At 43.2% G+C, this 27,953-nt stretch overlaps 1 protein-coding gene across 1 annotated transcript in view; it reads left to right on the top strand.

Annotated features, from left to right (window-relative positions):
* The first annotated feature begins 652 nt into the window (after positions 1 to 652).
* The window catches only part of MBL2 (mannose binding lectin 2), a 29,098-nt gene continuing 1,797 nt past the window's right edge, over positions 653 to 27,953 (top strand). Inside the window, 6 exon segments of the mRNA XM_036265943.1 lie at positions 653 to 815; positions 3,760 to 3,875; positions 13,288 to 13,414; positions 19,922 to 20,008; positions 26,242 to 26,526; positions 27,067 to 27,183. Of these exon segments, the coding sequence (XP_036121836.1) occupies positions 653 to 815; positions 3,760 to 3,875; positions 13,288 to 13,414; positions 19,922 to 20,008; positions 26,242 to 26,526; positions 27,067 to 27,183 (895 nt within the window).

Raw genomic sequence — 27,953 nt, 5'->3', positions numbered from 1 at the left:
TTGATTTACCGACACCCCAGATAAAACATTCACACTTAACAGGCAAAGCCAGAGAATTATGTCCATTCTTCATGTGGTGTTACAGAGTCAGGCAGTCTATGTAAGTGGGTTTTATTAAAAAATAAATTTTTAATATGATGGCCTAAAGCAAAAAAAAAAAAAACTCTTATATGATTGATCATTAGCATATAAGAAATGTTTACATTATCTTATTCATCTATAACTGGGTACTTAATAAGAAAGAGATTGAAATTTGTTATGTACTTGAATAAAGTGAATCTTTGTGTTTACTACGAACAAGCTATTGACTAAATGATAAATAGATAAGGATCTAAGGATTGTAAATTTTTAGTAACTACCACCAAAAAATAGCAGACTTCCAGATAAACGTGCAAGCCAGTTTTCAGAAGCAACACATTGCTACTTCCATACAATGTAATAAGGCTTTTTGTGATGTTCTCATTCAATGAGAATAAGCAAGGAATGCAGAACGGTTTCCCAAGACTGGGGGAGAGCGTTATTCAACACTAACGGCAAATATATGTACATGTGGCCAGCAACTTCAACTCTGAGCTAAAGCTATAAATGTTTGACTAACTTCCAATGAAATATTTATGACAGGTCCCCCTGAGAAATCACTGCAATCTCCATAATGCCTGCAATAGGAAATTGGAGTTTGGGAAATGTATGTTTCTTTATGGTTCAGCAGAAGTTCAGAATCAGAGTATCGGTGAACAAGGCGGCTTGGTCACTGCAGTCCTACTCCAGCACAGTAGTCATCAGCACAACCGAAAGGTTCATCAATACCCTTCAGGGTGAGGCAGAGTTTTTCTGTTGATCTGATGCTTTTTATTGTTTCTGAAATCTACGCATTAGACCTGAACTGGATCGAGATGACCATGAACATAGGAAAGTGGTGCAGGGCTGCTTCTGAGGCACGTATTTATGACACTAACTAAACAGAGAATACAAAGTGTCACTGGCATAGATGTTTATTGCATTTCTTGAATTCAGTGTTTACTTTCCTTGGGGTTATAATAACCAGTGTGTTACTAAAAAACATCGAGGGAAAAAGGCTGGTCAAATTTAATAAGAAGCCAGAAGCGTGGCTGGCTAATGCAGAGTTAATAAGTAAGATGTTTTCCCCCAGAACGGAAAATGTTGTTTCTCTGGATATTTTTTGATAACTGAGGCCAGCTGGAGCTACCTTGCCATCCCATGTACTTAAAAGGCAAAAGCTAAGTGACTCAGAGGAGTTTTGGGTACTTCATGTTATCAAAAGTACAAGTTCAATTGATTCCTTTTCTCCGAAGTGACTAGTTGTTACACACAATTGACTTAAATCAAGTAGCAATGTAAACTGTACCTACATATCACTCAAATAAATCAATTCAAAGAGAAAAGTAAAATCAGGCAGATTGGGTTCACACGCATTTGGCTGATTGATAATACTTTTCACTTCTTAACCTTCCATGGCAATGTTTCAGCAGCAGCTCCATAAAAATCCGAGATTCCTTCTCAGAGAAAAGTGAGTGTTCAGCACGAGCGGGCATGACTTTTTCCTCCATGACTGCCTAGGGAGTAGACGCACCATCGAGAGCATTTCATTCATCTTCTGCATTCCCGCACCAAGGAGAAATACATCTTTGTAATTGACTCCTGGGTACTAAGCAGAGAGCTTAGCCAGCCCGAGGTAAAGTTCAGAAACAGACCAAGGCAGGTTTGGGGAGCCTACGATTCCTGATAACTAATCCCCTTTCCCATGTTGCCCTCAGGATGACTAGTGACTGAAAAGCCACATCATATTCAGGCCAGTACTCAGCAAGAGGCTTCAAGACCTAAAACCTTTCTCAACCCAGGTAAACCCAGTGCTTAAGTCAGCACTTTACTGATTGCTTTTTAAAATAGACTGAACTGCCCAACCATTGTGGCTCAGTGGTTGAGCATCGACCCATGCACCAAGAGGTCACCAGTTCGATTCCCGGTCAGGGCACATGCCCAGGTTGTGGGCCTGATCCCCAGTGGGAGGCATGCAGGAGGCGGCCAATCAGTGTTCTCTCTCATCTATGTTTCTATCTCTCTCTTCCTCTCCCTTCTTCTCTAAAATCAATAAAGAAAAAAAAAATGACCTAAAAAACTACTAAACTATTTGCATCTATAAAACAAAAGTTCGTTAATGACTTTTATTCTATTTCACTCTTTCAAATGGAGTCTCTGACACAAGGAATGACCACTGACTGAGGAAATGTTCCCGTTTACCGTGAGGCTGGGTCCTTTGAGTGCCCAGGAGGTCTGGCATGGTGTGTAGTTAGCACACTTTGGGCTGGTTTTTATTCCAGAGTTACAAATGTTACTCAAAAGTGAAAGTCTGCACTTCAGAATTATCTGTACAGCTTTCAAACATACATTTTCCCTGGATTCTGACTGGTGGCTGGGGTAGTGTCCAGAAACATGCATTTGTCAGAAGGAATGCAGATATTGAAACACAGTCAGAGCTGAGTACCATGGGAAGTAGATTCTAGTTATCAGATCATTACCGAGGTCCAGTCTGTAATTAAAGTTAATTGTTGTTGTTTTTTCTATCAGTCTTTTCTTGTATATCACAATGTGTAAGCAGAGATTCTCAGTAGCAAACATGATGTTTTGTCAGGGTTTACATCCAGATTTTATTTTTCTCTGAATCCTTCCTTGCCTTTGATGAACGAGCAGCAAAAGCCCTAGATAACGAAATTGCATTACTGAAATGAATAGACAGACCACATAAAAAGCATCCCTGGCCAAGCCATTGATATTGTAAACACAAATTCCCTGTGGATTGCAAAGTACATGTCTCTTTCAATCAGAACATCCTGTGCGGGCTTCAAATGTATGGTGACTATTTAATCAAAGTAGCTCATCATTGTTGTCAGAATAAAGGTGATCCCCAAGACCAGCAATTTTCAACTGGTGTGCCACAAGAATGTTTAAAACATGCAATACCTGACTAGTCAGGGGACTGACCTCTTTTACCTTAGATTGTTAAATAAAAACTAACAGCCAACACGATAACAATAGCCGTCTGGTGTGCATATATCAAAATTATAGCTTATTTTTTTTCAAGATTGACAAAAATACATTTTTTTTTTTTTGTTGTTGTGCGGCACAATTTTAGTAATTAGTGTGCCATGAGAAGAAAAAGATTGAAAAAATCACTGTCCTGGACCGCTCAGCAAATCTTAACAAGAGCACTTTCGCCACCTAGTGTTCAAAGGCTGCAAAATACTCTGCGCATTTGGAGAGAAGCAGCTCTTCTCTATCAGACCTAATGAAGTTTCCTCTCCACGGCCAGGGTTACTTCAGGGCTGCCTGGGAGTAATAGGAAACAGTGAGATTTCTGGAAATAACTGCACGTACTTGTTCACTATGACTCATTCAAAAACCAACTTGGTTTCTAAAAATTGAGATCATTAATGTCATGATTCATTTGTGTGAGTGACCCACATTCTAATTAAATTTGATTCCATACAATAAGTAATCAGAACACCAAATGTCTTTAGAGCCCCACTCATACTGTAGGCAGCAGTATGTTATTTCCACATGGAGTTTGTAAACTGGAGAATTGTTGCTCTGATTTGGAGGATGGTAGAGTCTGGGTAATGACAATAATATTATTTAACTTTTAACATTGAGGACTTCACTATTTGGGTACTGAAATTCATTTTTTCATAAAAACAGTTAACATAAAAATTTCCGTCCGTATAAAATGCCTTGGGCTTACAGCTCAGTGGGCTGAGCACCCCATCTCCTCATGTGATAATGACAAAGACCATCATGCACCTCGGGGTGCTCAGCTGGAAAATGATGAGCCTGAACTTACTCCCAAAATCAAGGAGACGGTGAGAAACGGCTACTTCACACCATACATCTTGTATTTAAAAATATATGAATGTATCATGGGCTGAGCCATTGCCAAGAGTAAGAGAACTAGAGAAGTTATTGGGAACAGAGACAGTTCAGTGTGTGATGAATCCAAGGAAAAAGTTGAAAGTGACCAGGGCTTTCCCTTGACCCATACAATTGCATTCTTCTTTGTCAAAGATTTTTTAAAAAATAATTATAGGTAATGACTAATTGTCATCATGACAATTTGCCAATCATATGGGCATAATCTACACCTGATCTTTCCCCTTGCTACCATGATTTGCAAACAAAGGAAATCAAATAATTCCATTGAGCATCTATTATATGCCAAACAATTTAATTTAATAATCCTGAGAAGTAGGCTTAATTACTTCTATTTACCAATGAGGAAACTGACATTCAGAGAAGGTAAGTAGCTACCATAAGATAGCACTGCCAAGAAAGGATAGAATCAGAATTCAAGTTAATATCTGTTTAATGCCAAGATTCTTTTCTAAATCTCCCTCAGTTTTCCAATATCCAGAAAATCCTAGGGTTCATGGGGAAGAAGAATAGCATTCAAAGTCCTAGCCTCTCCCTTTCCTCCCAAACTCCATTCATTTGTTTGCACCATGAGCTCCTTAGCATTAGCTGCTAGAAAAAAAATACTATTGAGAAATTCAAAGTTAACCAATAATCTCAAATGCTGGACTCTTTCTACTGAGTGTATGTTACTAAGAAAAAACGCATTCCTAATGTAAACATATCTTAAGAAAACATTCAAAATAATTTCAGCTAAAGCCAGGATTTTCTCAAAAAAACACATATACATTAGGAGTTTAGCCCAATTAGTTCTGCCCAAGACTGACTCTTCCGACACACTTATTCTATCAGTTATTTAATATTTCAAGGCCTTAAATAGTGCCCTGTGGTTTAGAATAAAGTCTGTTTGAGCATGTGAGGCCATCCCCTAACCAACCTACACTCCTACTCTCCATTCTATGCATCTTCCTCTCTAATCAGTTTCTTTTTTCAACTCATCAAAATATGTTCTTGCTTACTGCTGCTCCCTGCTGCTTTGCTTAAGAAATTCCCCAAGGCTAGAATTTTCTTTCCCATCTTGGATCTGTGTTCAGATGCTCCCCACTTCTCTTAGCCTTGGCCCCATCTCTTTTTTGAGGGCTTTATCATCATGGTGGCAATTGAGAGTCAGCTTGTATATATGCTGATATCTTACCGCTCTCTTTTCTTATTCATTTGCAGAGCATATTTTTATGTGCACACATGTTTGTTTTCATTACACTATAGGATCCTTTAGGGCAAAAAATCTCATTCTATTCAATAAAGCATTATATTTATTAAGCGTCTACTCAGAGACAGGCACTGTTTACATGACCTCGTGTTCCAATGTAAAATGGATTACCGAACAGAAAGCCTAATGAAGTGATCAGAAAGTATTTGTAGGAAAGAAAAAAAAAAGGAAACTAGTATTTTTAAAGGTATGATATGATCTAGGCACTGCCGTAAACATTTTAAATATTTTATCTCAATTAAACCTAAACATAGTCCTAGAAGTAAAGTTAACTAATTTTTGTCAGCAACGATACTGATACATAAGACTGTAAACAATTTACCAAAGATCATACATTTAATGTGTGTGTTGCATCAACTCATAGTTTGTAGTTTCAAAATCTATCATTTCTCCTTTTATATGATACAGTTTCCTTGTCTTTAACTTAGGAAGTTAAAAACAAGAACAGAAAACATTTAATTAGTAGGCGTTACCATGAAAAATCTCCTGTTGAGAACGCCCCAGATCCTCCAAAGGGAGGCAGGATAGGAATAAGCTGGAAAAATTCCTTGGCAAGTGGAATGGGAAAACTGAGACAGATAGCTCACTCAGACTGGCCCCACCCAGCAGCCTGATTCACCTGCCTCCTTCTCCCTGCATGACCACTCACTCCTTGAAGCATTGAGCCCTCTGGATGATGGGATTCTGATCTGCATCAAACAATCTCAGAAACAGAACCTTGGGTCTGTTGACCACAGAGACAGAGTTTTGGTCAAACTAGAGATAATGTCTAGGCCTCAGTTGTGTTTCAGCTCCAGAAAAGCAGCAGAACCAGACAAAACGATGCAATGGCTGACATCAGGACCAGATGCAATGACTAATGACCCCTACCCTAATGCTGACCAATAAAGAGAGACCCTGACCCCGAAAGGATGCACCTGAAAAGCTGATGAACATTCTATTGAGATCCTCCCCTGAGACACTCCCTAAAATTTCTGCCTTTAGAAAACAGATTAAAAACTTAAAATAGGGGACCTAGTATGATCTCCCCCCACCCTTCCCCTCCTTTTCCCTCTCCCCCTCTCCCTAGAGCACACCCGTGCCTCCCCATCACACCCCTTTCCTTAGGCACATAAGGATATGCTTTCTTTCTCCTAAGCTCTAAGAGCCCTTCTTTAGCCTCTGAAACTTGTTTTCTGAGTCCACACAGCCCAGCTGGCTCACATTTTTGGTCTCTGTGACTTGCTTTCTCAAAGGCTACATAAACTTGTGCTAGAGTTCTTGGCTCTGAATTCCTTCTTAGCCAAACTCAAGATCCAAGGTCTAACACTGCCACCATCAGGAATACTGACTTTTAAAGAGAGTTTCTCTCTTTACCACTGAAGCTCCCCCACCCCCCAAATAAGTTGAGACTGTAGACCCTAAGTTATAAATGAGATGATAGCACTTTATTTTAATACAGTAGTTTGAATTTAGGTACATTTTTTTTTTTTTACTTTGAATTTTAAGGATATATTAAGTGAATAACCTATCATTTTTTTGTGTGTGTGAACTTAATTTACTTACACCTTATTTTTTACCCATTGTACTATTTCTTCCCAACAGACACATCTCCAATGAAAGGATAGATTGAATTCTAATTCATCTAGTTAAGGCTCTAGCATGCAGGGGTAGTTCCACAGGGCGGAATGTTGACACCCCAGCATGGTGTTGCTGCCTTTGAACCCAGTGTCCCTAATAAGATCTCACCAACCTGAGAGGTTTGTTCCTTTTTCCTTGGCCTGGCTCTGTGGGTGCCCTGCATGGGATGCTCCCTCGCTCGCTGGCTTCTTGTTGGGTCCACCTAATAGGGCACACGGGCGAGGATCAGAGAGCAGAAGGAAAAAGAAGTCCGAGTGGGATCCTCACCACTTCACCACTCCCTCTCCCCACCACCCTGACACACACACACCTGCACTCACTCTCCTCCCACATGCAGTTGGCAGGGGCTGCAGCCCTGCCTGTGGGCCCTGCTTTGGTGGCTCTGAGCCCTCTCCCCTGGCCCATCCCCTGATTCTGGAAGTATCTTACTGGCCTTGTGCATCGATCAGAGCCTACTCACACCCCTGTATATAGCCTTTCCTCAATAAAACACTTCTGACTCGAACCGTCTGAGTGAGCCATCTGTTGTTTTGCCAGGCCTCTGACTGGTGTACATAATTAGAGCAAGTTATGAAGAATGGTTATTATTACTTCACTTTGGCTCTTCCCGTGACTTCAAATTTATACCCAGAATCGGAAACACAAACGTTGTTAGAGCCCGAATTGATTGCCTGATCCCCACAGGCTGGTTCCTCAGAATTATTGCTCACTGGGGATAATATTTTAGTCTTTAATAAAATAAAAAATAATGTATTCCTTTCTGCCTGTAAATAAAGACCAAAACAGTGTTCTACCTTGGAATCACCGACACCCACACCTAGCTCAATCACAGGGGATGATTTGGAACTTTAATTCCTAAGAGAGAGACTGGATCAGCCCAGTCTACATGGGTAAAAAGTATAGTGTAAATGATAAATTGAAACCAAAGGAGAAGTACTGATAGACATTGTCTTTAAAATGTTTACATTAAATTGCTTAATAACCTATGAATACTTGCAAATGTTGTAATCAATGGGTCCCTAAAGACTGAATATTTTTTTTCTTTCCCAGTTTGGTTTCTTTTTGGAACTCTGCCTTTGTGATTTCTTTGGAATTGGTTTCAGATTCATCTTCTGTGGCATAGGACACTTTGGTTCCAGGCAGATTATTTTGTTCCTCTGGGTCAGGTTGTTTTGGGGCAGGGAAAACATTGAGAGAGGGTGCGCTTGAGTACAGAGGAGCCCGCATCAGTAATCAGTACAGTAGCTAGCACTCTGCTAAAATAGCAACTATTCTGTAACTACTAAATGACTACCCTTTCTTTCAAAACACTTTACATTTTCGACTCATTTAATCCTCACAACAGCATGAGATATTGTTATTCAGACCTTGCAGATGAGGTAATACACGCACGAAGAGGATAAAAGACTTGGCCATGGTCCCACAGCAGTAAGGGTCAATCTTAGGGCTGGAAGCAGGTGGTCTGAGGTCCAGTGCGGAATCCAGCCTCCGCATCACACTGCCTGATCCTCACACCGTAATGTTCTACTTCTCCTTTGTCTGTGTGCTCATCTCAGCACAAGAAGGACAAATTAATAAATAAATACATCTTTTTATAATACTGTTTAAACTTGAAACAAAATGAAATGTACCTCTGAAAAAGAAAGTCATTTGAGACATGTCTCAGAGTTGCAGAGATGCTCCTGACAGGTTGCTGAGAGCTTGGCTTACTTCCATGACGGGAAAAAAAAAGGTTCCAGACCACTCTTGGGCCACTACTGATATGAGCAAATCCAGGACATCATGGTGACTTAAAAATACATATAGACCACTGTGTCTCAGCCACAATCATTTTCCTGGTTTCTAGCTATGACCACTGTATAATAATTACAGGTCCTTTTTACTAGTTTAAATAGTATTTGTCACCATATGTCTGAAAATGGATTGCAACCTTTGTGAACATTTATAATTTACCAAGCAATTTAATGTAAACATTCAAAAATTAATCTATATCAAGTACTTAACCCAACATTTCCTTTGGTTTCCATTTATTTACACTGTACTCTTTACCCACGTGGGTTGGACTATTTTTCTCTAGGAGATAAGACACATTCCTACTCTGTAGAGTCCTTGATGGAGCTTTAGGATAACTGAGGAGCTCCCAAACCCGACTAATCATCGAAACCACACGGTCAGAATTCCACAAACACAAGTTCCCAGGCTCCACCCTGGAGTTTCTGATTCTAGCTCTAACAAGGCTGCAACATTTGCATTTGTATCTCCCCAGATGATGGTGGTGGTTTGTCAGAGCACATATTTTACCATTTGAATATCTTGAGAGCTGTGAACCTCCACTGACTGGCCAGGAAAATGTCTGTTTTTTTTTATAGCAATTGCAACAGATCAGATGATTGAAAAGACAAGACCCCACAGAGCATACCTAACACTTACTTAAAGCGTTTAATCAAGTCAAGGAAACCCAGAGAGCACAGGCAAATATCGGGGCTCTCTGACCCTCCTGGGTACAGCTCTCCTAAAGTCTTTTTCAATGGAGAGGAGAGTGTGCCTTTGTTACAGAGAACAAATGGGCTTTTTTTTTTTTTCTTTAATTGATATAAGAGAGAGAGAAACATCAATTTGTTGTTCCACTTACTTTTGCATTCATTGATTGATTTCTGTATGTGCCCTGACCAAGGATCAAACAAAAAATCTTGGCATATCAGGATGATGCTCTAACCAACTGGGCTACCCAGGCTGGAGCACATTTTATTTTATTTTTATACATTTTTATTGATTTTTTAAAAAATTTTCCTCACCCGAGGACATTTTTGCACTTATCTTCAGATAGAGCTGGAAGGAGAGAGGGAGGAAGAGAGAGAGAGAAACATAGATGTGAGAAGACACATCAAGTGATCATTTTTATTGATTTTTAAGAGAGAGAGAGTAACATCAATGGGCTGCCTCCTGCACACCACCTACTGGGGATTGAGCCTAAACCCGGGCATGTGCCCTGACCAGGAATCGAACCGGGATATCTCAGTCCATGGGATGATGCTCACTCTGCTGAGCCACACCGGCTGGGCCAAATGGGGCATATTTTAAAACAGTTACTTTCTGTTCCCACTGACAAAGACACAAGATGATTCCTTTGGCTATTTATCATGAGAACTTGGTGGGGTTCCTGGGTGTCAAACGCCCAAATGGGGGATGTGCAGATCTCCTGAAAGTGTGGCTCTCACAATTGTCTCTTCTCAAGCTAGTCCTCAGTCAGCCTCCAGCAATTCATCAAAGTTACCAGGTAAAGGATCCTGCCAGTTTCTAGCTTTATGGTCCCTGCTCCAGGTGAGCAGGCATCAGCTGTGTTTCTCTGTATTCACGTCTCCAGATTTCAAGCGGCAGGTTTGCCTTGTGGTTCAATTCTCTGATGGATTTAGGAAAAGGTGCTGATTTTCAGTGGATTCGGCTTTTCTCTTGCTGTGAAAATGGGGATAATGACTTCCAAGTTCTTTCCTGATCAGAGTTGTAATCTGAAGTCCAAGGATGTTTCTGGTTAACAAAAATGTTTTCAGCTATAATATAAAATAGAAGAGCATTTATTTGAACAGAGATGGGACTGGAGTTATAGATTCAGAGAGCAACCTGAACTGTGCTCCAAAGGGAACAAAGAAAGGCAGGGTTTGCAGAGGGCAAAACCTCCAGAAGCTGTTCCCACTGGGGTCCTCCATGTGCATGAAGGATGTTGGCTGGGTCAGCTGGGATTGGTCAGGCCCATTATGTAAATAGAGGATGCTGGTTGTTGAAACTGATTGGTTCCTCTCAAGGTGGGAATGCAGATAGCCTGGTCACCTTGAGGAGGTGGGAGTGAATTCCATATACGCGTGTCCACGCAGTGCTCATCGATCCAAGATGTTTGCCGTTCCTCCTTGAGCTGAATTCAGCAACCGGAAGCCAACCTGGCCATTGTTCTAAGAGCTGAGACATGAGGCATGGTCGTGTCTCACTCCCTCAGGGCCTCCGAGCCTTTTCTAATTGACTCTCAGCAACACTTATTCCACTTTATTTATTTTTTATTATCATTTTGAGTCTATTTTGGAGTATCAATGACAAGAAATAACAGCAAATATTACCCCAGGAAGGACCTGCAACCCATTTTGTGTTGTAGATAATATGTATAGAACTTAGTTTACTGTTTCCCTGTCTATGCAAAAGCAGGTTTGTAAACAAATAATAATAATAATAAGTAAATAAGTAAATAGCATTTTAAGTGTATATGGATATTTTCTTAATTGAAATGTAAACTAATAATCAAGTTCATTTTAGAGCATTTTTGTAAAAGTAAAAATTTTATTTAAGAGGCAAAGGTTGCTAACTTATTACATATACATATTCACGTTCTGTCTAGAAGACAAGAAGAAACAGATAGATCATGATAGGGTATCTCCAGCCAGAATAATTTTGTTCTCATTCACGCTCATTTTCTTCATGGGAACCCTAATGGGCAGCATTTCTCAGAGGAAAAAAACCTGATTGAATTAGCCCAGAGTACTAGTCTAAAATAAAGCAAAGTTCTCAAATCTTTCACCTCTTACCCCTTTCTAAAGTCTTCACTTATATACAAAGAATGCAAATTAGGTGGGAATTTTCATGAGCGTTTATATTCCTTCCATCTAGGCCATGTTGAATGTAAGGAAACTTACATTCTCTTACTTTTGCTGCTCATTTGCCCTGGTTATTCCAATCAGTTCATCAATATCACTTCAATTAAGGGCATGAAGCCATAGTTATTGCGATCTGAAAACTGTATCTAATATGTATTCTATAGAAGTTTTTAAAAAAGTAATGGTATAGATTGTAAGAGTACTTTTAAATTTTCTTTTGAACAAGAGTAATGGTACATTCTCTACTATGCTTTTAATATTTAAAAATAAGTTACCACAATGCATTTGGGAATACACATGAATACATAAACAAATACAAATAAAATTTAGGGTCACAAAGGATTTTATACTGCTATTTTTTTCACTTGCCTCACAACAAAAATATTGATATTTCTATGTTTTTTGACATGGTGATATGTCAAACAAAGAATGATTTATCAGGTATTCAGAATTCCTTCAGTTTTATGTATTCATGATCAGGGAATACAGTTTAATGTGAAAAGAAAAATGCATTGTCACTAAAAAAAAATATTGACTTTATCATATGGATGGAAGTCAACTGCTATAGTTAGTTATTGGGCATAGCACATTTGGCCTCTTAGGGTTTATTTTGTACCATAATTTCAAGTATTTGAAAGGTATAGTCTCTCTGCAAGTTATAGAATTACTCTTTCTCATATCAAAAAACGACTTTTATGTAATTCCCACTTCATCACAAATTATTTATTGTAAAATGGCTTTGTAAGACTGCAGGAAATGCACTTACCTCTTTAATATCCTTTTACTCAAAAGCGGAAGGGAACCCACAGGGAATGTTTAGTTACATCAGAAAGGAGGTAAATTTGACTAACTTTGTTTTCTTATGAAAGTGTTGATAAAAATAAATTTCTGTATTTGTATTGATCTTTCTTAAATCTGTTTTTCTAGAAAAAAGCCAATACTTAATTTAAGGTGACAGGGCAAATGCATTCCCTATTTGTACTTTCTCTTCACAAAGATAGAAAAAAAGATAAAAAGAAAAAGTTGAACTATTTTCTCTCTTATAAAACTGTATTGTGATCCCCCATTAATGTTGTATTGTGTGCACAGAGAAATTTGATGTGCTAAAATGTGTCTTCATCTGTAACTAGATGATGTTCCACTACAATTGTGATAAGGTCTCTTTTCAAAACAATGTAAAAAAAAAAAAAACTATGAAGTGTTGGAGGCTATAATATATATATATATATATATATATGTGTGAATATATATATATATATATATATATATATATATATATATATATTTCCTTCCACTCCCTAACTTCTTATAAGTGGGCTTATAATCAAATTAGCAGAGAGTAGCAGGAGAAAATGTACAACGTTTACCATGGATGTACATGCTGGGTGTTTCATAGATATGAAACCTGAAGTGCATTGGGCAGTTGAGGTTTATCTGCCATAACAGCCAAAGGAGATGGGGGCAGGGTTCTGAGAATTTGAAGAAAACAGGCAATCTACTGGATGCTGAGGCAGAGCTGAACCTCCAAGGCCGGGAAAACCTTGCTAGGCAACCAGAGCCAATGGGACACAGAGGGTGGGGATCTATGCTGAGCTGACTATGCTAAGACCCCCTTGCTGGAGTTGGCCTTTCCATTTGCATCTCTTAGGCAGGAATAAGGGAGGGTCAAAGGTCCTTTCTGTGTTTGTTAATAACCAGCTTGAAATCAATATCCCAAAAGGCACGGTTTGGGGGTGGCGAAACTTGGGTTCCCTTCAGAAGCATGTGCTATCATAAAATTGCAAAGTATGCTAATATTTGTTATAAGTGTAAAGTGAGCCTTGGAAATTATCTTTCTAGGTGGCCTCCAGTTCCACAGGTCTGGAAACTCTGTCTCTGGAAGGATCACGGAAATGGTCAAGTAATGACCACAAGTCTCTTTTCCGGGCTTTCGACACGAATGATCTTTCCAAGTGCAATCTCTTAGGTCATTGAGCTAGCCTGGAGTGGGGGTGCTAGCCCGCCAATAACTGAATGCTCCGTGTGCACAAGAGAGAGGAACCCTGTCACAAGGAGGGTGACACAGGCCAGGCAAGCTAAGAAATAGGGCACCAAGATCCCAAACCAGCAAAGAACTCCCTGCACGCACGTACGGGAATTAGTTAAGTCCCCACAAGGCACCGGCATTGAGAACAATGGGTGGGCACCACTGAGGAGTTTCAGTGTTTGGGGGGTGGAATTCTCACATGGTAAGTGAAAAAGGAATTAATCAGACCCATGGAGGGCATTCTGACAGTCTTTAAGGAAGGCTAATACAGAGAAAATGAAAAAGAAGTCTGGGGAACCAAAACACAGAGTTCTAATACTCAGGCTGATAAAGCGGTAGCTGACTTGTGACTTGTGAGTCTCTATCCAGAGGGCATTGAAATTAACTGCCGAGGCTGACAGTGGGAACATACATCTCAGCTTTTGGAGTCAGTCAGTGTTGAATTTGAACAGTGCACTGACATGTAAGGATTGTGTGACCACGGAAAATGTGTATAATTCAGGATGTAGATATTGGTGATACTAATGCCTACCAACTAGATTTATATGAGAACAAGTAGAGAACTGTGTGGAAAGCACTTATTCGGAGTCTGGACCAAAGCAGGTGCTCAATAGCTGTTAGCAGGTGTGTACGCATAATCTATATCAGAGGATGCAGCACAAGCGAGCACTTGGTAAAAGCAGGTTCCCCAAAAGTTAAACACAGAATTACCATGTGATCCAGCAATTCCACTCCTAGGCATATATCCTGGAGTATTGGAAACACAAGTTCACACAAATTATGTACATAAATGTTCATAGCAGCACTAATCATAGTAGCCCAGTAGTGGAACCAACCTCCGAATCTATCAACTAATGACTAGAAAAATAAAATGTGGTATCTCTGCAATAACATATTATTCAGCCATTAGAAGGAATACACTGTTGATTCATTTCACAACACAGATGGATCTGAAAGACATGCTAGGGAAAGAAGCCAGCCACCAAAGGCCACATCTTCTGTTATTCCTCTTACAGGAACCATCGAGAGTAGGCAAATCTGTACAGATCGAAAATACATTAGCGGTTTTCCAGGTGTTGCTTAGAAGAAAGAATGGGAGCGACTGCTGGTGAGTATGAGATTTCTTCTTGAGGCAATGAAAATATTCGGGGACTCGTAGTGATGATGAGTGCATAATTTTATCAATATGCCAAAAATAACCAAATGATGTAATGCAAACAAAGTGTTTATCTTCATTTGGACTGTGGAGAAAAATGAAGCACACGCAAGTGTTTTTAACGGGTCAAGCCTGTAAGTGATGCAGGACCTCGGCTCACCTTCCATTGGCCATGCAGACACATGGTCACACCTAACTTAACAGAGAGCTACATAACTTTGTTGGGTACAAAAATGAGGTTTGAAAAAGATCTAGCCAGTCTCTGTCATAAGAATCAATCATACCAATTAAAAACTTATTGTGAATTTTCTCAAATCATTACCTAACAAAAGTAATCAGCGTATGGAGACAGATCATGTATATTTTCTGATTTTATGGATTATACATAGAAGTGTTTTTTGAGGGGGCACCATTGTAGTCCAAGTGGATACTAGCCAAAATACCTGCATCTTATTCCTGCTCTTTGTTTTTTATTCCTTTATTGATTTCACAGAGAGAGGAAGTGAGAGGGAGAGAGAAATAGAAACATCGATGAGAGAGAACATCGATTGGCCGCCTCTGGCATGCCCCCCACAGCAGATCAAGTCCACAAACTGGGCATGTGCCCTGATTGGGAATCGAACCGGCGACCTCTTGGTGCAGAGGTTGACACTCAGCCACTGAGCCACACCAGCCAGACTATTCCAGCTCTTTAAATGAATAGCTAAGGTATTAGGTAATCTATTGAATATTTTGGTCAGGGATAAAAAAAGAGCTTGTTTACAAATTATTGAGTATGAAGGACTTAAGTTTCAGATCTTGAATTGTCTTAGAATTTCAGACATTAGCTCATAAACCGAATAGACCTTTGCCTTAAGTGGTCTTCTGTTGGCATGCAGTTGCAATAGATTAAAGTAGTAATTATTAATATTTACAAATGAAATAACATACATGCATAATTCTATCTAGCTTTCAAAATGCTTTCACATATTTATCCATTTGATTCTTTAATAATCCTGTTACTTGTGTTTCCTTTATCATTTCTAACATTTTTTAACACATTATTGCATTTCAATTCTTTCTCACATTTAAAATTTTTTAAAAAATGTTAGATGGTATGAATTTTCCTTCTTGAAAAACTTTAGCTCTATTCCACAGATTATTATAGTTTGTGTTTTCGTTATTTGTATTTTTAAAATTTTGTGCAGTAATGTTTTGGGTGGCTCTCTGGACCCAGAGATTATGTAGGAGAGCTCAGAATTTTCCAACCAGTTGTATTTTTTATTTTTTACTTTAAATATTGTTACTTATTTCTAATTTTCCTGAAGTGAGATTATGGAACATAATCTCAATTTGAAAGTATTTTGTCTTTCAAAACATTTGAGGGTCTCTCTGTAGTCCAGACTGGTGATGTATAACAAATGGGTCGTGGATGCTTGCTGTTACACATGTGTTCAGCCTTTTCAGTTGCATTACCCTGCTAACTCACATCCACGGAATTTAAATACTAGCCTAGTGGTTCCTCTGGGGGGTCAGCAGAGCATTATATGCAATTCTTCAGGAAAGACAAAGGGTGGTTCTGTCCTTCTGCAAAGAAGCTTGGGGGTCTGAGCACTTAATCCACGAGGATCTCGCCCTGCGGTGAGTGCTCTCCTTCAACACAATGTTGCCAATGGTGACCCAGCCCTGGCATCCCGACAGGACAGGAGTTCCTTCCCTGTGGGTGCAACCAGAGTCTCCTGTTACAGACGAGGAAAGTGAGGCTCCCACAGCTAAGGTCTCTTCTGAGAGTCTGCCCGCGCAGGAGGGAGCGAACCTTGACCTTCAAATGCCCCGCACATTACCACATCTGGCATTTACAATGCTCTTTGGCCTAAAATGTACTTCCTCGCATATCTATACTTCAGGATTCTTTCTTCTTTCCAGAGATGCCTTCCTTCCCTGAATAATCTTCTGATGTTCCCTTTATATCTGTCCTTTGTTTTCTTCATCGCAGAACATTTTAATATAAATTTGGGTCAGCTTTCCCCATTAGACTGTGAGCTCACAAGGCAAGTACATTCTCCTGTATATCCCAGGTTCTGTCCCAGCGCCTGATGGGTAGCTTCCAGAAAGTAAGTTGTAGAATGATTGAAAGGGGATGTGTGATCTCTCGGGCAGCCCTTGGTTAGCTGCAGTTCTCTGTTTAGTCACTAGATGGCAGGGGTGACCAGTAAATACTCTTTGGGACCATCGGAAGCCCTGCAGAGCTAACTGAAAGGACAGGACCCCCTCTCCCCTCCATTCCAGCTCCTTAAACAGGGAGTCAACCCAGACCAGGTGTTCCTGGCTCAGTAAAACCTGGTCCCTCAAGTTTCCATTCCCCCATCTGTCACAGAAAGCTCTCATTCTTGGTTTACTTTCTCTGTCAGGGCAATTTTTTTTTTAGCATGGGCCCCACTAGAGATTCCATATCCATACAACCTTCCAGTTAGCCCTCCAACAACATATTTCTGGGTTTTAAGGACTTTTTTAAGTCCATTTAACAGCGGGGGGATTGAGACTCTGTCTCAGTCACAAAGCTCAGGTCTGGATGGGAATCAGATGTATGTTCCCTGTCTGAGGGAACGTGGAATAGGGGCAGGTGACATCTAGCTCCCCTTGCCCTCCAGCAGAGAGCATCTTCCTAACCCCTCCCACGCCCATTCCACTGCCACCCACTCTCCTCCAGGGTCCATACCCCCCTGCCGCGGACAGTCTTCCCTGCATCCCCAATGTCCTGGTCCACAGAAGTGGTTTGGGATTGGTTAGCTCAGTTCCCCCGAGCCTCGGGTGGTGTGTAAGTCATCTCAGGCTGCCTTGACAACACACTCCAGAGTGGGTGGTTTAAACAACAGATGCTTACTTTCTTGTAGTTCTGGAAGCTAAAAGTTCAAGATCAAGGTAGCAGCAGGGAGAATTTCTGATGAGACCACTCTAGCTGCTGTGGACACCCTCTGGCTGCCCTCTGTGTCCTTTCAAAGCTGATTCTCCACGTGCGTGCACAAACACGAGGTCTCCGGTGTCTCTTCTTATAAAAACACTGACACTATCGCACCAGGGCCCATCATTATGACTCATTTATTATTATTATTTTTTAATCCTCACCCAAGGTATTTTTCTATTCATCTTCAGATGTAGTGGGAGGGAGGAAGAGAGAGAGAGAAACATCGACTTGAGAGGGAGACATCGACTGGTTGCCTCCCGCAGGACCCCGACCAGGGCCAGGGATGAACGGAAAACTCTTTGGTCCGGGGCCAACGCTCTAACCGCTGAGCCAAACCGGCCAGGGCTGACTCATTTATTCATAATCACCTCCTTTAAGGCCCTGTCTCTATATACAGTCACACTGGGAGTTAAGGCTTCAATGTATAAATTTGGGGGTGGGGGTGTCAATGGAATTGAGCCACTAACAGTGGATGCCTTGAAGCTGGAATAAACTAGGGGCGGCTCTGTGGTGCCTGGGCAGAGAGAAGCCCACAGGCAGCCTCAGAGCCCAGAGCCAGCCAGGCCCAGCCTTCTGCCCACCTTGGCTTTCAGCCTTCCCGAGGCCTGGCTGGGGCACTCCCTGATGTGACATGTGCCCTCAGAGGGCACACAGGGCACTGAAGGATTTGCTGTGCACACGGACACACCTACTGTGACAGTTATCGGAGGTCTCTGAGTTACAGATTTGTTCTTCAATGCATGCTGTTAAACTACAGAACGCCCGTGAGCATTTCTTCCTTAAAGTGACCAGAACAAGCTTTCTCATTATTGGGCACTAGAGGGCCGCTCAGGACAAAGGGGCCCCATGCAGACTGTGGGGGCAGTTTGGTGGGCCAGCCTGGTGGGTGTGAGCACATCCCAACAGCTCTGGCCCAGCCACGGCTCCAAGGCCCGTCCCTGGCGAGTCGGAGAGCATACGGATAGCATACCGCCTGGGCCTGGTCTGACTGCAACTCCCTGCAGCCCTCTGGAGGGAAGAGCCAGCTGGAAGGCTTCCCGCCTGCACGTCTGCCCTGACTCCCTCCCCCGTCCTCTCCCCACGTGCAATCTCGGGAAGCAGCCGCTCCCCCACCAGGGACATTGTGCTCCGGGCCTGCCACACCCACACCCACTTCCACCAGGGACATTGTGCTCCGGGCCTGCCACACCCACACCCACTCACTGCCCGGCAGAGTGGCCACCAGCTCTGGCTTGCCTCCCTGTCTGTGTTCCAAAACGTTCCTTCCTCTGTCCCATGACTGCGGAGCGCCTCTGGCCAGGCCAGGTGGCAGACTTCTCGGCCATCCTCTGGGTTCAGTGGTTCAACTATGCCTCCTCCAAGGAGGTCTGAGCCACGGAGAGTGTTCTTACATCCTATGGTCACTTTTCATTATAGCCTATCATTCTTCATACCATTTAGACCACCGTGGGTCCCTCTCATGACTGGCCCCTGGGTATCAGCCTACCTGCAAAGTCACAGGGGTGCTCCTGATCGCAGGGCGTGGTTTAAGGAAAGGCATAGGTGCACATTCAGAGACCCACATTCGCCCACTACACACACACACACACACACACACGCACACACACGCACACAAGTCCAAGTGTCCAGTGTGGGGATAAATTCCATAAAACAACGACGTAGTGGATCCATTAATGCAACAGCGGAGCTCGCTGTGTCTCTGGTCTTGGAGGGTATCAGGAGAGCTACCTGGTGAAAGTGGAAGATGTTTTGAGACATTCGTGATTTGGGGGTCATCCTTGTCCCCCGGAGAACCCAAGCGCGGCTGTTAACATGCAGTTGGTCACAAGAATCAGAAGTGACACAATGTTGAGAACAAGAGTGCTTCCACCCAATCACACATTTCTGAACCGCCTCTAAATCCCTTAGTTTTTAACTGGTACAAAGGGAAGGGATTTAGTGATGTAATTGGTTAGAGGCCAAGTACTCACTGGGCACAGCTATCAGGTTAGGCTCAAGGCCAGCGCCTCTCGTTGGTCTCCTCGCTGCCATCAGTGTCGGGCTGGGCTGCCATCTCCGTGGCTCCCACTCCTTGCTCCCCTGTATCTGTGTGAACCAGTTGGTTTGGGGGCATCCAAACCCGGAGCACAGTCTGTCCAACTGAGTTTTTGTGCCACAGAGCCTGCCCTTTTGTTGTTAATACTCTGAAGTTCCCTGTTTGAACCCCCAGCTTCCATTTCCCCGGGTGCCCAGCACGGAACGGGGAGCCCTCTGCCCCCTCAGCCCTCAGATGCGTTCTTCAGCTCCACCCACCCTGGCAGACACACTTACTATTTTGTTCATCCAATGTGTGCACTTTTTCCCATAGCGCCAAGCAATTCTCTGACGCCGCTGGGTGTCACAATTCAGCGCCACTCTGCCACTGTCTACCTGGAGGCAGCAGCAGATCCCACAGGTTAAGGTCTCAGTCCTACAAGATTGCACCCCCCCCACCCCCCCACCCCACTTCAGATACCAGTTGCAAGTCCAGGAGCTGGACTTCTGACTGAGCAGCTGTAAATGGACGATTTCCATGACCCCAATCTTGGGCTCAATTAATTTGCTAAGATGGCTCATAGAACTCAGAGAAACTGTTACTTACATTGAACAGTGTATTGTAACAGAATGTAACTCAGGAAAAGCCAGATGAAAGAAATCTATTGGGCAAGGTATGCAGGAACGAGCAAGGAGCTTCTATGCCCTCTTCCATCCAGGATGCCACGCCCTCCGTCTCCACGTGGTCGCCAACCCCGAAGGTCGCCAATCCTGAACACTGTCTTTTTGGTTTTCTTATGGAGGCTTCATTACAGAGGCATGACTGATTAAATCATTGGCCATGGGTGATTGAACTCAATCTCTAGCCCATCTCCCCTCTCCAAGATGGGTGTGGGGGGCTGAAAATTCCAACCCAGTAACCACAGCTACTAGTTCTCCTGCAATCAGCTCCTCCTTAGGTCACCTAGGAGCTTTCCAAAAGCCACCTCATTACCATAACAAAGACATTTTCTATTTTCATCACTTAGGAAATTCCAAAGGTTTGGGGTGCTCTAAGCCAGGAACAGGACAGAGAACAAATAATGTATTTCTTATTATAAACCACAGTGTCACAGTTCATTATTTCAATGATTCTGTTATGCCACTCATTTTAATATGTCTATTTTATCATTTTTATACCATCCCTTGTCTATGTCATATGGCACATGTTTTCACTGACTTCTTTATAGATATCAATTATGTTTACTTTAAATGACTGGTCAGACCATTCTGATGACTATGCAGTAGCTGGTGTTTATTTCTGGCCACGTTCCTATGGTGATGAGGTGCCCACTCAGCTCTCTTCTTATCTCATCTGTGAGCTCCTCCTCCTCCTCCTCCTCCTCCTCCTCCTCCTCCTCCTCCTCGGGGTGCTGGGCTCTAAATGGTTTACTCCGCCATGCCCTGCGCTGCCTCCCACCCAGTGAGACAAAGTGGGGGCAGAGGATGAACACTCACAAAAATTTTCCTGGCCCCAAAGAGAGAACCAGGAATGAGGGTAACTGTCTCCATGAGCTGTCACTCATCAGGAAACTGGTTGTTAGAGAAAAGGGGGCCCGGAGGGAGGCACTCTGTTGGTGGAAATACAACCCTGGGTGTGGGGCGGGGCAACGACAAAGTGGAGAATGTCTGAGAAGCTCTGAGATCCCTGTGGGTTCTCATTTCTGTGCACAGGAGCAGGCCCCTGCTCTCCAGCACGTTCATTCTGATATGAGATACGAAGATCATTCCAAAATCTCTTTATTTTTATTTTTATTGATTTTAGAGAGAGAAGAAGGGAGAGGAAGAGAGAGAAACATTGGTGAGAGAAACACATTGATTTGTTGCCTCCTGCATGACCCAAACCGAGGCTGGGGATTGAACCTGCAACCCAGGTATGTGCTCTTGACCGGAATTGAACCCTCAACCCTTTGGTTCAAAGGCCGATGCTCTAACTGCTGAGCCAAACCAGCAGAGGCTCATTCCGAAGTCTTACCTGAACACAGACAAAAAAGATCACCCAGAGAACCACAAAAATGAAACCATGCTCCCCTCCTGGCTAACATGAATACCTGCTGCTCTTTTACATAATACAGCTTTGACTTGTTCTATTTCTCTCTCCTGCTTGATAAAATTTGGTAAGATAACTCAATTATAGCATCACCTCGGTTCTTGACAGTATCCTATGCAGCACAGACATCGTTTCTTAAAATTTCCCCCCAAATCACCTACTACAAGGCTAAATCCCCTAGAAATCCCTCCTGATGACCTGTTCCTGAGAAGTCATGTGGTTTGCCATTGTATGCAATATCTCTCTATATAATACGTACAAAATTCACAAAACCTAAGAGGAAGCGAATCAACTTCGTTTGACTTGAAGCATGTTCCTGGTGGACTGTGCCTGGAGGTCACTGCCCTTTTTCAACTGCGGTCACTGTCTCACTCACCGTGTCCCTATGGGAGGGAGAATGAGGTTCAAAGTCTGATTTTATAGGTGAAAAAACTGAGGCTATCAGAATATGGGGTATATTTAAACTCACAGTTATGAGCCCAAAACAAGCCTCGGAATCTAATTCTGCCTCCCACAAGGGACCACCCAAGGACATTGCTTCCTAAGGAGACTATTGAGTGGTCATCCTAGAAGCCACGAAGGCCCTGGCATGGTGGGCGGTGTGCCATGCACCAGAAGGCATGCCACAGCACAACCACGGCAGTGGGATCCTGGTTCCCAGATGAGGAAATTGAGGAACCGAAGGAGATGGAACTTGGCCAAGGTCACACAGCTGAGAAGTGGCAAAGCTGGGACTCCACTCCAAGTGAGAGGAAAGGGGTATAAGGGTCCAGGCAGTCCTCCTACAGGTCAGAGAGGCAGTGGCTTTGAAGTCTCTTGAGGTGAGATGGATGTCTGGTGGAGGAACCTGCGTGGAGGCCATACTGGGAAGGGTAGGAAGGGACAAAGTTTCGGAACAAATACACGCAGTGGCCTTACCTCTGATGTAGAGTGAAGATGGGGTAGCCAGGGCTTGATGCATGTGGAGAGGGGTAGTTCATGATGGGAAAGGCCTGCAGGAGACTCTAGAGAGCAGAAAGAGCTCAAAGCTGGGGAGCACCCAGAGCTGTGGCTCACCCCTTCCCAGCCCACTTCCAGGAAATGTCAGGGTCTAGAGGGCAGCTTCCTGACCTTTGGACGAAATGTTTAATAAAAACAAGCACTGTGATCGAAGGCAGCACTTCAACATGACTTGGATTCGGCTACCTTACTTCACCTCCTGCCACTTTGGAGCAGGAGCCACAGGAAAGTTTGGTGGCTAAAGAGTAGGGAAGACAGACAGTTGCCTGCAGCCATGTTTAGGCCCTCGATCTTCTGGTGTCTTTCTTTTGCTTTAGGCATGTGGTTCTCTACTGTCCTGACCATTTTTTAGGTACAGGGGATGGGTCAGCAGGAAGTAAGGAAACCAAGCCAAGGACAGTCCAATTGGAAGGGAACTGGGGGGGAATCTCATCCACCTACATGCCTTCTGGTGTGTGGAGGGCTCTGTAACACCCCCACCACATGGCTTTGCAACACCTGTATGAAGCTTCCATGATGGGCTCCCTCACCACTTCAAGCTCACACGACATTTTATGACAGTTTTATTAGAAATGTTGTTCACAGTTTACTCCATTGTGCATCATAAAGGTGTTGTTTCATTCCATCTATATTGTCTCTCTTAACCACCATCCCATGGTTCAAACCATTTACCCACCAGATACTCATTATCTCTGCTGCAATTATTCTTTGGCCCTTATTTCTTATCTCAGTAGGATGGTACCCAAATATTCAAGTCAGAAACTTGTGAGTCCATAAAAACTTCTTCTTGTTTACCATTTACATCCAACCAGTTCCCAAGTTCCCTCAAATATAGCTTCACCTGTTCTGACATGTGTCCCCTTCCTGACTTCTCTGCCATCGAGCTAATTCTGGCACCAGCATCTGCTGCTTAAATGATGGAAGTACCTCCTGCAGGTCTGATATTTTTTTTCATACCTCTTCCCCTCCAATCCTTTTCCACACTGTAGTCAGAACAATCTTTGAAAATTCAAATCTGATCATCTCTCTTCTGTTGAGATTCCTCTAACGGTCCTTTGGAGGAGGGCCAAAGTCTTATAAAAGTTACAATCTTGTTGTCAGTCCACTCACGCCTTATCCCTCGGCATGTGGATCTCAGTATTATCAGTCAGACTGAACAGTATTATCGCTGGGAGTCTGGTCTCCCTTGTCTCACTTTGAAGCCACTGCACAGGCTAGTCACCAAGTGAAACTTGGACACAGCTCTGAAGGAAGCAAGACTAGTCTTTGAAACCCCTGCAACTTCCTTGAGAGTCCCTTTGGAAAAATTTAAAAAAATAACAATTTTAGTCTCACATATAAGTGGGACAAATAGTAAAGAGAGGTCTCATGTACCCTTCATCCATTATTTACCAATGATAGGATCTGGCATACCAGAGTACAAGTGTCAAAATCAGGAAACTGACACTGGAACAATACAAAATGCAGATCTTATTTGAATTTAACCATTATTTACCTGTTTTCCTTTTTTTTTTTTTCCTGGTGTATAGTTCTATGAAATTTTCTTAGAATCATAGGTTTGTATAACCACCACAATTAAGATGCAGAAATGTTCCATCACCCCCGTTGAAACTTTCCCATGCTAAACCTTTAGAGCTACATCTAACCTGTAGTTCTTATTCTGGCCAACTATGGATCTGTTCTCTAGTACTGTAACTTTATCATTGCAAGACTATAAAAAGAACATGCAGTTTGTAAATTTTTGAGATTGTATTTCTTTTACTCAACATCATGCCTTTGAGTTTCATTCAAGCTGTTTTATGGATCAGTAGTCTGTTTGGGTTTTTTCCTGTGTGTTTTCCACAGTTCATATATCCATTCACTTGTTAATGAACAATTGAGTTAGCTCCAGTCATTTTGGCTATTAAAAAGGAAACTTCCAAAATGTGATATTTACATATAATGGAATATTATTCAGTCTTAGAAAAGAAAATTTCAATATATGCCACAATGAGGATAAACCCTGAAGACATTATGCTAAGTAAAATAAGCCAGTCCCAAAAAGACAAATATCGTCTGATTTCACTAAGATAAGGTACCCAGAATGGACAAATTCACGGAGACAAAAAGTAGAACAGTAGTAGCCAGGCCTGAGGGGTGGGAGCTGGGAACGGAAGTTATTGTCCAATCAGTACAGTCTCAAGTAGTGAAGATGAAAAAGTTCTGGAGATGATTAGTGGTGATGGTGGCACAACAATGTAAATGCACTTAACACTGCTGACTTGTACACCGAATAATGGTCAATTGGTCAATTTGAGGTTATGTATATTTTACCACAATAAAAAATAGGTGCCAATTTGAAGGGCGATTTGTGCAATAGTATAGCAAACAGCAGCTGAGCACTGTGCCCGAGCCCCTGTGCCATGCCAGGAGCTCAGTGCAGTCCAAGGAAGAGTTGTCTATTAATCAGAGGTTGAAGGTCAGGCCAGCCTGGCTGTTCACGAAGCTGATTGGGCCCTGCAGTTTCCAAGACCAGCCTCCTTCCTCACCCAGAGACATCTACCTGAGCCCTGGCTGGAGGGCTGGCTTCCTCTCTTTGCACCCCTGCACTGAAGAAGTCCTGTAAGTTCTTTCTGTTGAATCGATCTAGGGTCTTGGGTTTGTCTAGGGACTTGACTTTACCTTGGAGGCTTGAGGGAAGTTTGCTGAGTGGTAGAGGGGCGGAGAGGGCCAGCAGAAGTCACATAGTAGGTATCTCTTTCTCTGCTTATGCTGGGGGCACCTGTGACTTCCCTGGATTTACCTGACCACTTACAAATGAAACTGCCTTCATTTCCAAAGAGAGCCATAAAGAATTGAAACCACGATGCCGGGCTGCTGAGGTTTCCTGAGAAATGACAGTTTTGAAAGAGAGCTTTGAAGGACAGATGCAAAGCTAAGATTGAGAAATGGGGAGGGGAGTCAAGCAAGGTGGTAACTGCCAGTGTTTTTGACTCACAGAACCCGGGAAGTTTCTGCCAGGAACTGGAGAGGAATCTGGCACCCTGCCAGGGACAAGGGAGTGAGAAATTGCAGAGAAAATGCTACGCCTGGTAAGTTTCTCTTGCAGTGGGAAAGGAAACTTCCGGGGAAACAAACTCAAGTTAATTCTGGGCTGGGTTGGTGACTAGTAGTGACTCTTCCTCTCTCAATCACCAGCCTACAGCTTAGTGCTTGCCATTAAATCAGTGTTGGTTAACTGACCCTGAAGGGCAATGGCCTGCCCAGTTATGAGGATGGGGTGCAGGTGGCAGATGGGCCCAAATGGGAGAGACCTAGATTCCTAGGTCTCCATTCACTTCCACCCCCTACGAAAACAGGCATGAGTGTGCTGGCAGTGTCGGCTCATTTGCTCTTATGAGGGACACGGGAAGCATACTCAGCCTTCTAGTGGCAACGCCAGAGCCCCAGGGGCCCCACTGCATGTTGTACCCACCTTTGTTAAAGTACTAATCATACAATATCCAGAAGGAAGATTTACTTTCCCAAATCCCCAGCCTGGAGGCAGCAATGGGTGGTCCATATAGGTCTCCATCACCTCTGCCCAGTGCGGCCTACGGGACAGAAGGAATGCTTGGTAAACACATGTCGAGTAACTGGACAAGATGAGATCATCTTCCTTGACTTTCCACACACCAAGGTAAGGACCGTGTCTCTGTTTCCGTAGCTCGCTCTCCTTCTTCTGAGTGTGATGACAGCATCTTCCTTAGAAACAGAACCTAAGGAGGACCTCCAACAGACCTGCCCTGTCACCACCTGTGGCTGTCCAGGCCTCAACGGCTTCCCCGGCAAAGATGGGCACGATGGCGCCAAGGGGGAAAAGGGCGAGCCAGGTAGAGCCTGGGCTGTTCCAGCTCTGGGACCCTTCGCCCTCCAGACCAAACTGCCCAGAAGTGTGAGACAATGTCCTGTTCGTACAGGTGCATTGCTCCCAACTACCTGTTATAATTCAAAACACAGAGCGTTGACTCTCTGGCATCCCAGACTTCCACACAGGAGTTGGTGACATGTCCTTGTCCTGCCTGCTCAGGGAGTTGGCCCTCATGGCAGGCCACCTGAGGGACACGGGAAGGTTTTCTTCTCTGGGTCAGCCCTGGCCAGTAGAGCGTCAGCCCGCGGACCGGAGAGACCCGGGATCGGTTCCCGCTAAGGACACGTACCATGGTTGCAGTTTGTCCCCAGCCCTGTTTGGGGTCGTATGGGTGGCAGCCAGTCGATGTGTTTCTCTTCTCTGTGTTAGTGGAAGCAGTGATTTAGAAAGTTGGTCCTGGATTAATGTCTCTTTTCTCCTGGGGAAAGATTGGGCATCACATTCTTGGAGAAATAGGGCAAAACTACAGATACTAATTTATGTTTCTTTCATTTTTCAATAGGCCAAGGACTCAGAGGTATGCAGGGCCCTCCTGGAAAGGTGGGGCCTCAAGGAAATCCAGGGCCCCCTGGGTTACAAGGAGCAGTGGGCCAAAAAGGAGACCCTGGAACGTGTCCAGGTAAGAAGCTAACCTCAACCAGGTCTGGGCTGAGGTCACACAGGGTCCTGGAACTTTGAGTACCAGCTGGGCGAAGTCCCTTCTGCTGCTTCATGGAAAGATGCCCAACTCTGCTTCCTGACCCAGAACTCTCAGCCCTATCTAAGTTACTTAGAGCTTCAGGGGATTCCTATCAGTGCCTGAGTATAGACTTGCCAACCCTTCAGGGCCTCTCCTTCACCTGGCACCCCTGGAGGAGCTGGACCCTGGCTTTCCTTTAGCTGACACACGTGACGCTCTGGTCCAAACAGAAGAAAATAGACCACATATGTGCTGGGCTTATTACGTCTATTTTCACAACAGCAGTATATACGTGGTATGTCAGTTATCTTTTACTGCATGAGAAACAAACAAACAAGCAAAAACCACATCCATTTATTTAAATCACAGTCCTGTAGATCTGCCAAGTGATTTTTTCTGCTGATCTGTCTGTGGTCGACTGATGACCAATGGCCTCACTTCTCTGTCTGGCTGTTTAGTTCTCAGCTGGAGTGACAAGGGTAACTGAACCACAGGTCTCTCGACTTCCAATAGGCTAGACCGGCTTGTTCACGTAGAGGTGATTACAAGATTCCCAACAGTAGAAAGAATAGAAGCTTTAAGTCCTTCTGAAGGCTCAGAACATGTACATTATTGCTTCTGGCACCTTCTATTGGTCAAAGCGTCACAAGGCCAGCCCAGATTCAAGGAGTATGGAAAAAGACTCCATTTCTTATCAAGACAAGCTGCAC

This window comes from Molossus molossus, unplaced genomic scaffold (genome assembly GCF_014108415.1).
Source record: "Molossus molossus isolate mMolMol1 unplaced genomic scaffold, mMolMol1.p scaffold_m16_p_17, whole genome shotgun sequence".
In the NCBI taxonomy this organism is placed as follows: Eukaryota; Metazoa; Chordata; class Mammalia; order Chiroptera; family Molossidae; genus Molossus; species Molossus molossus.
This window is presented reverse-complemented; position numbering and strand designations above follow the sequence as displayed.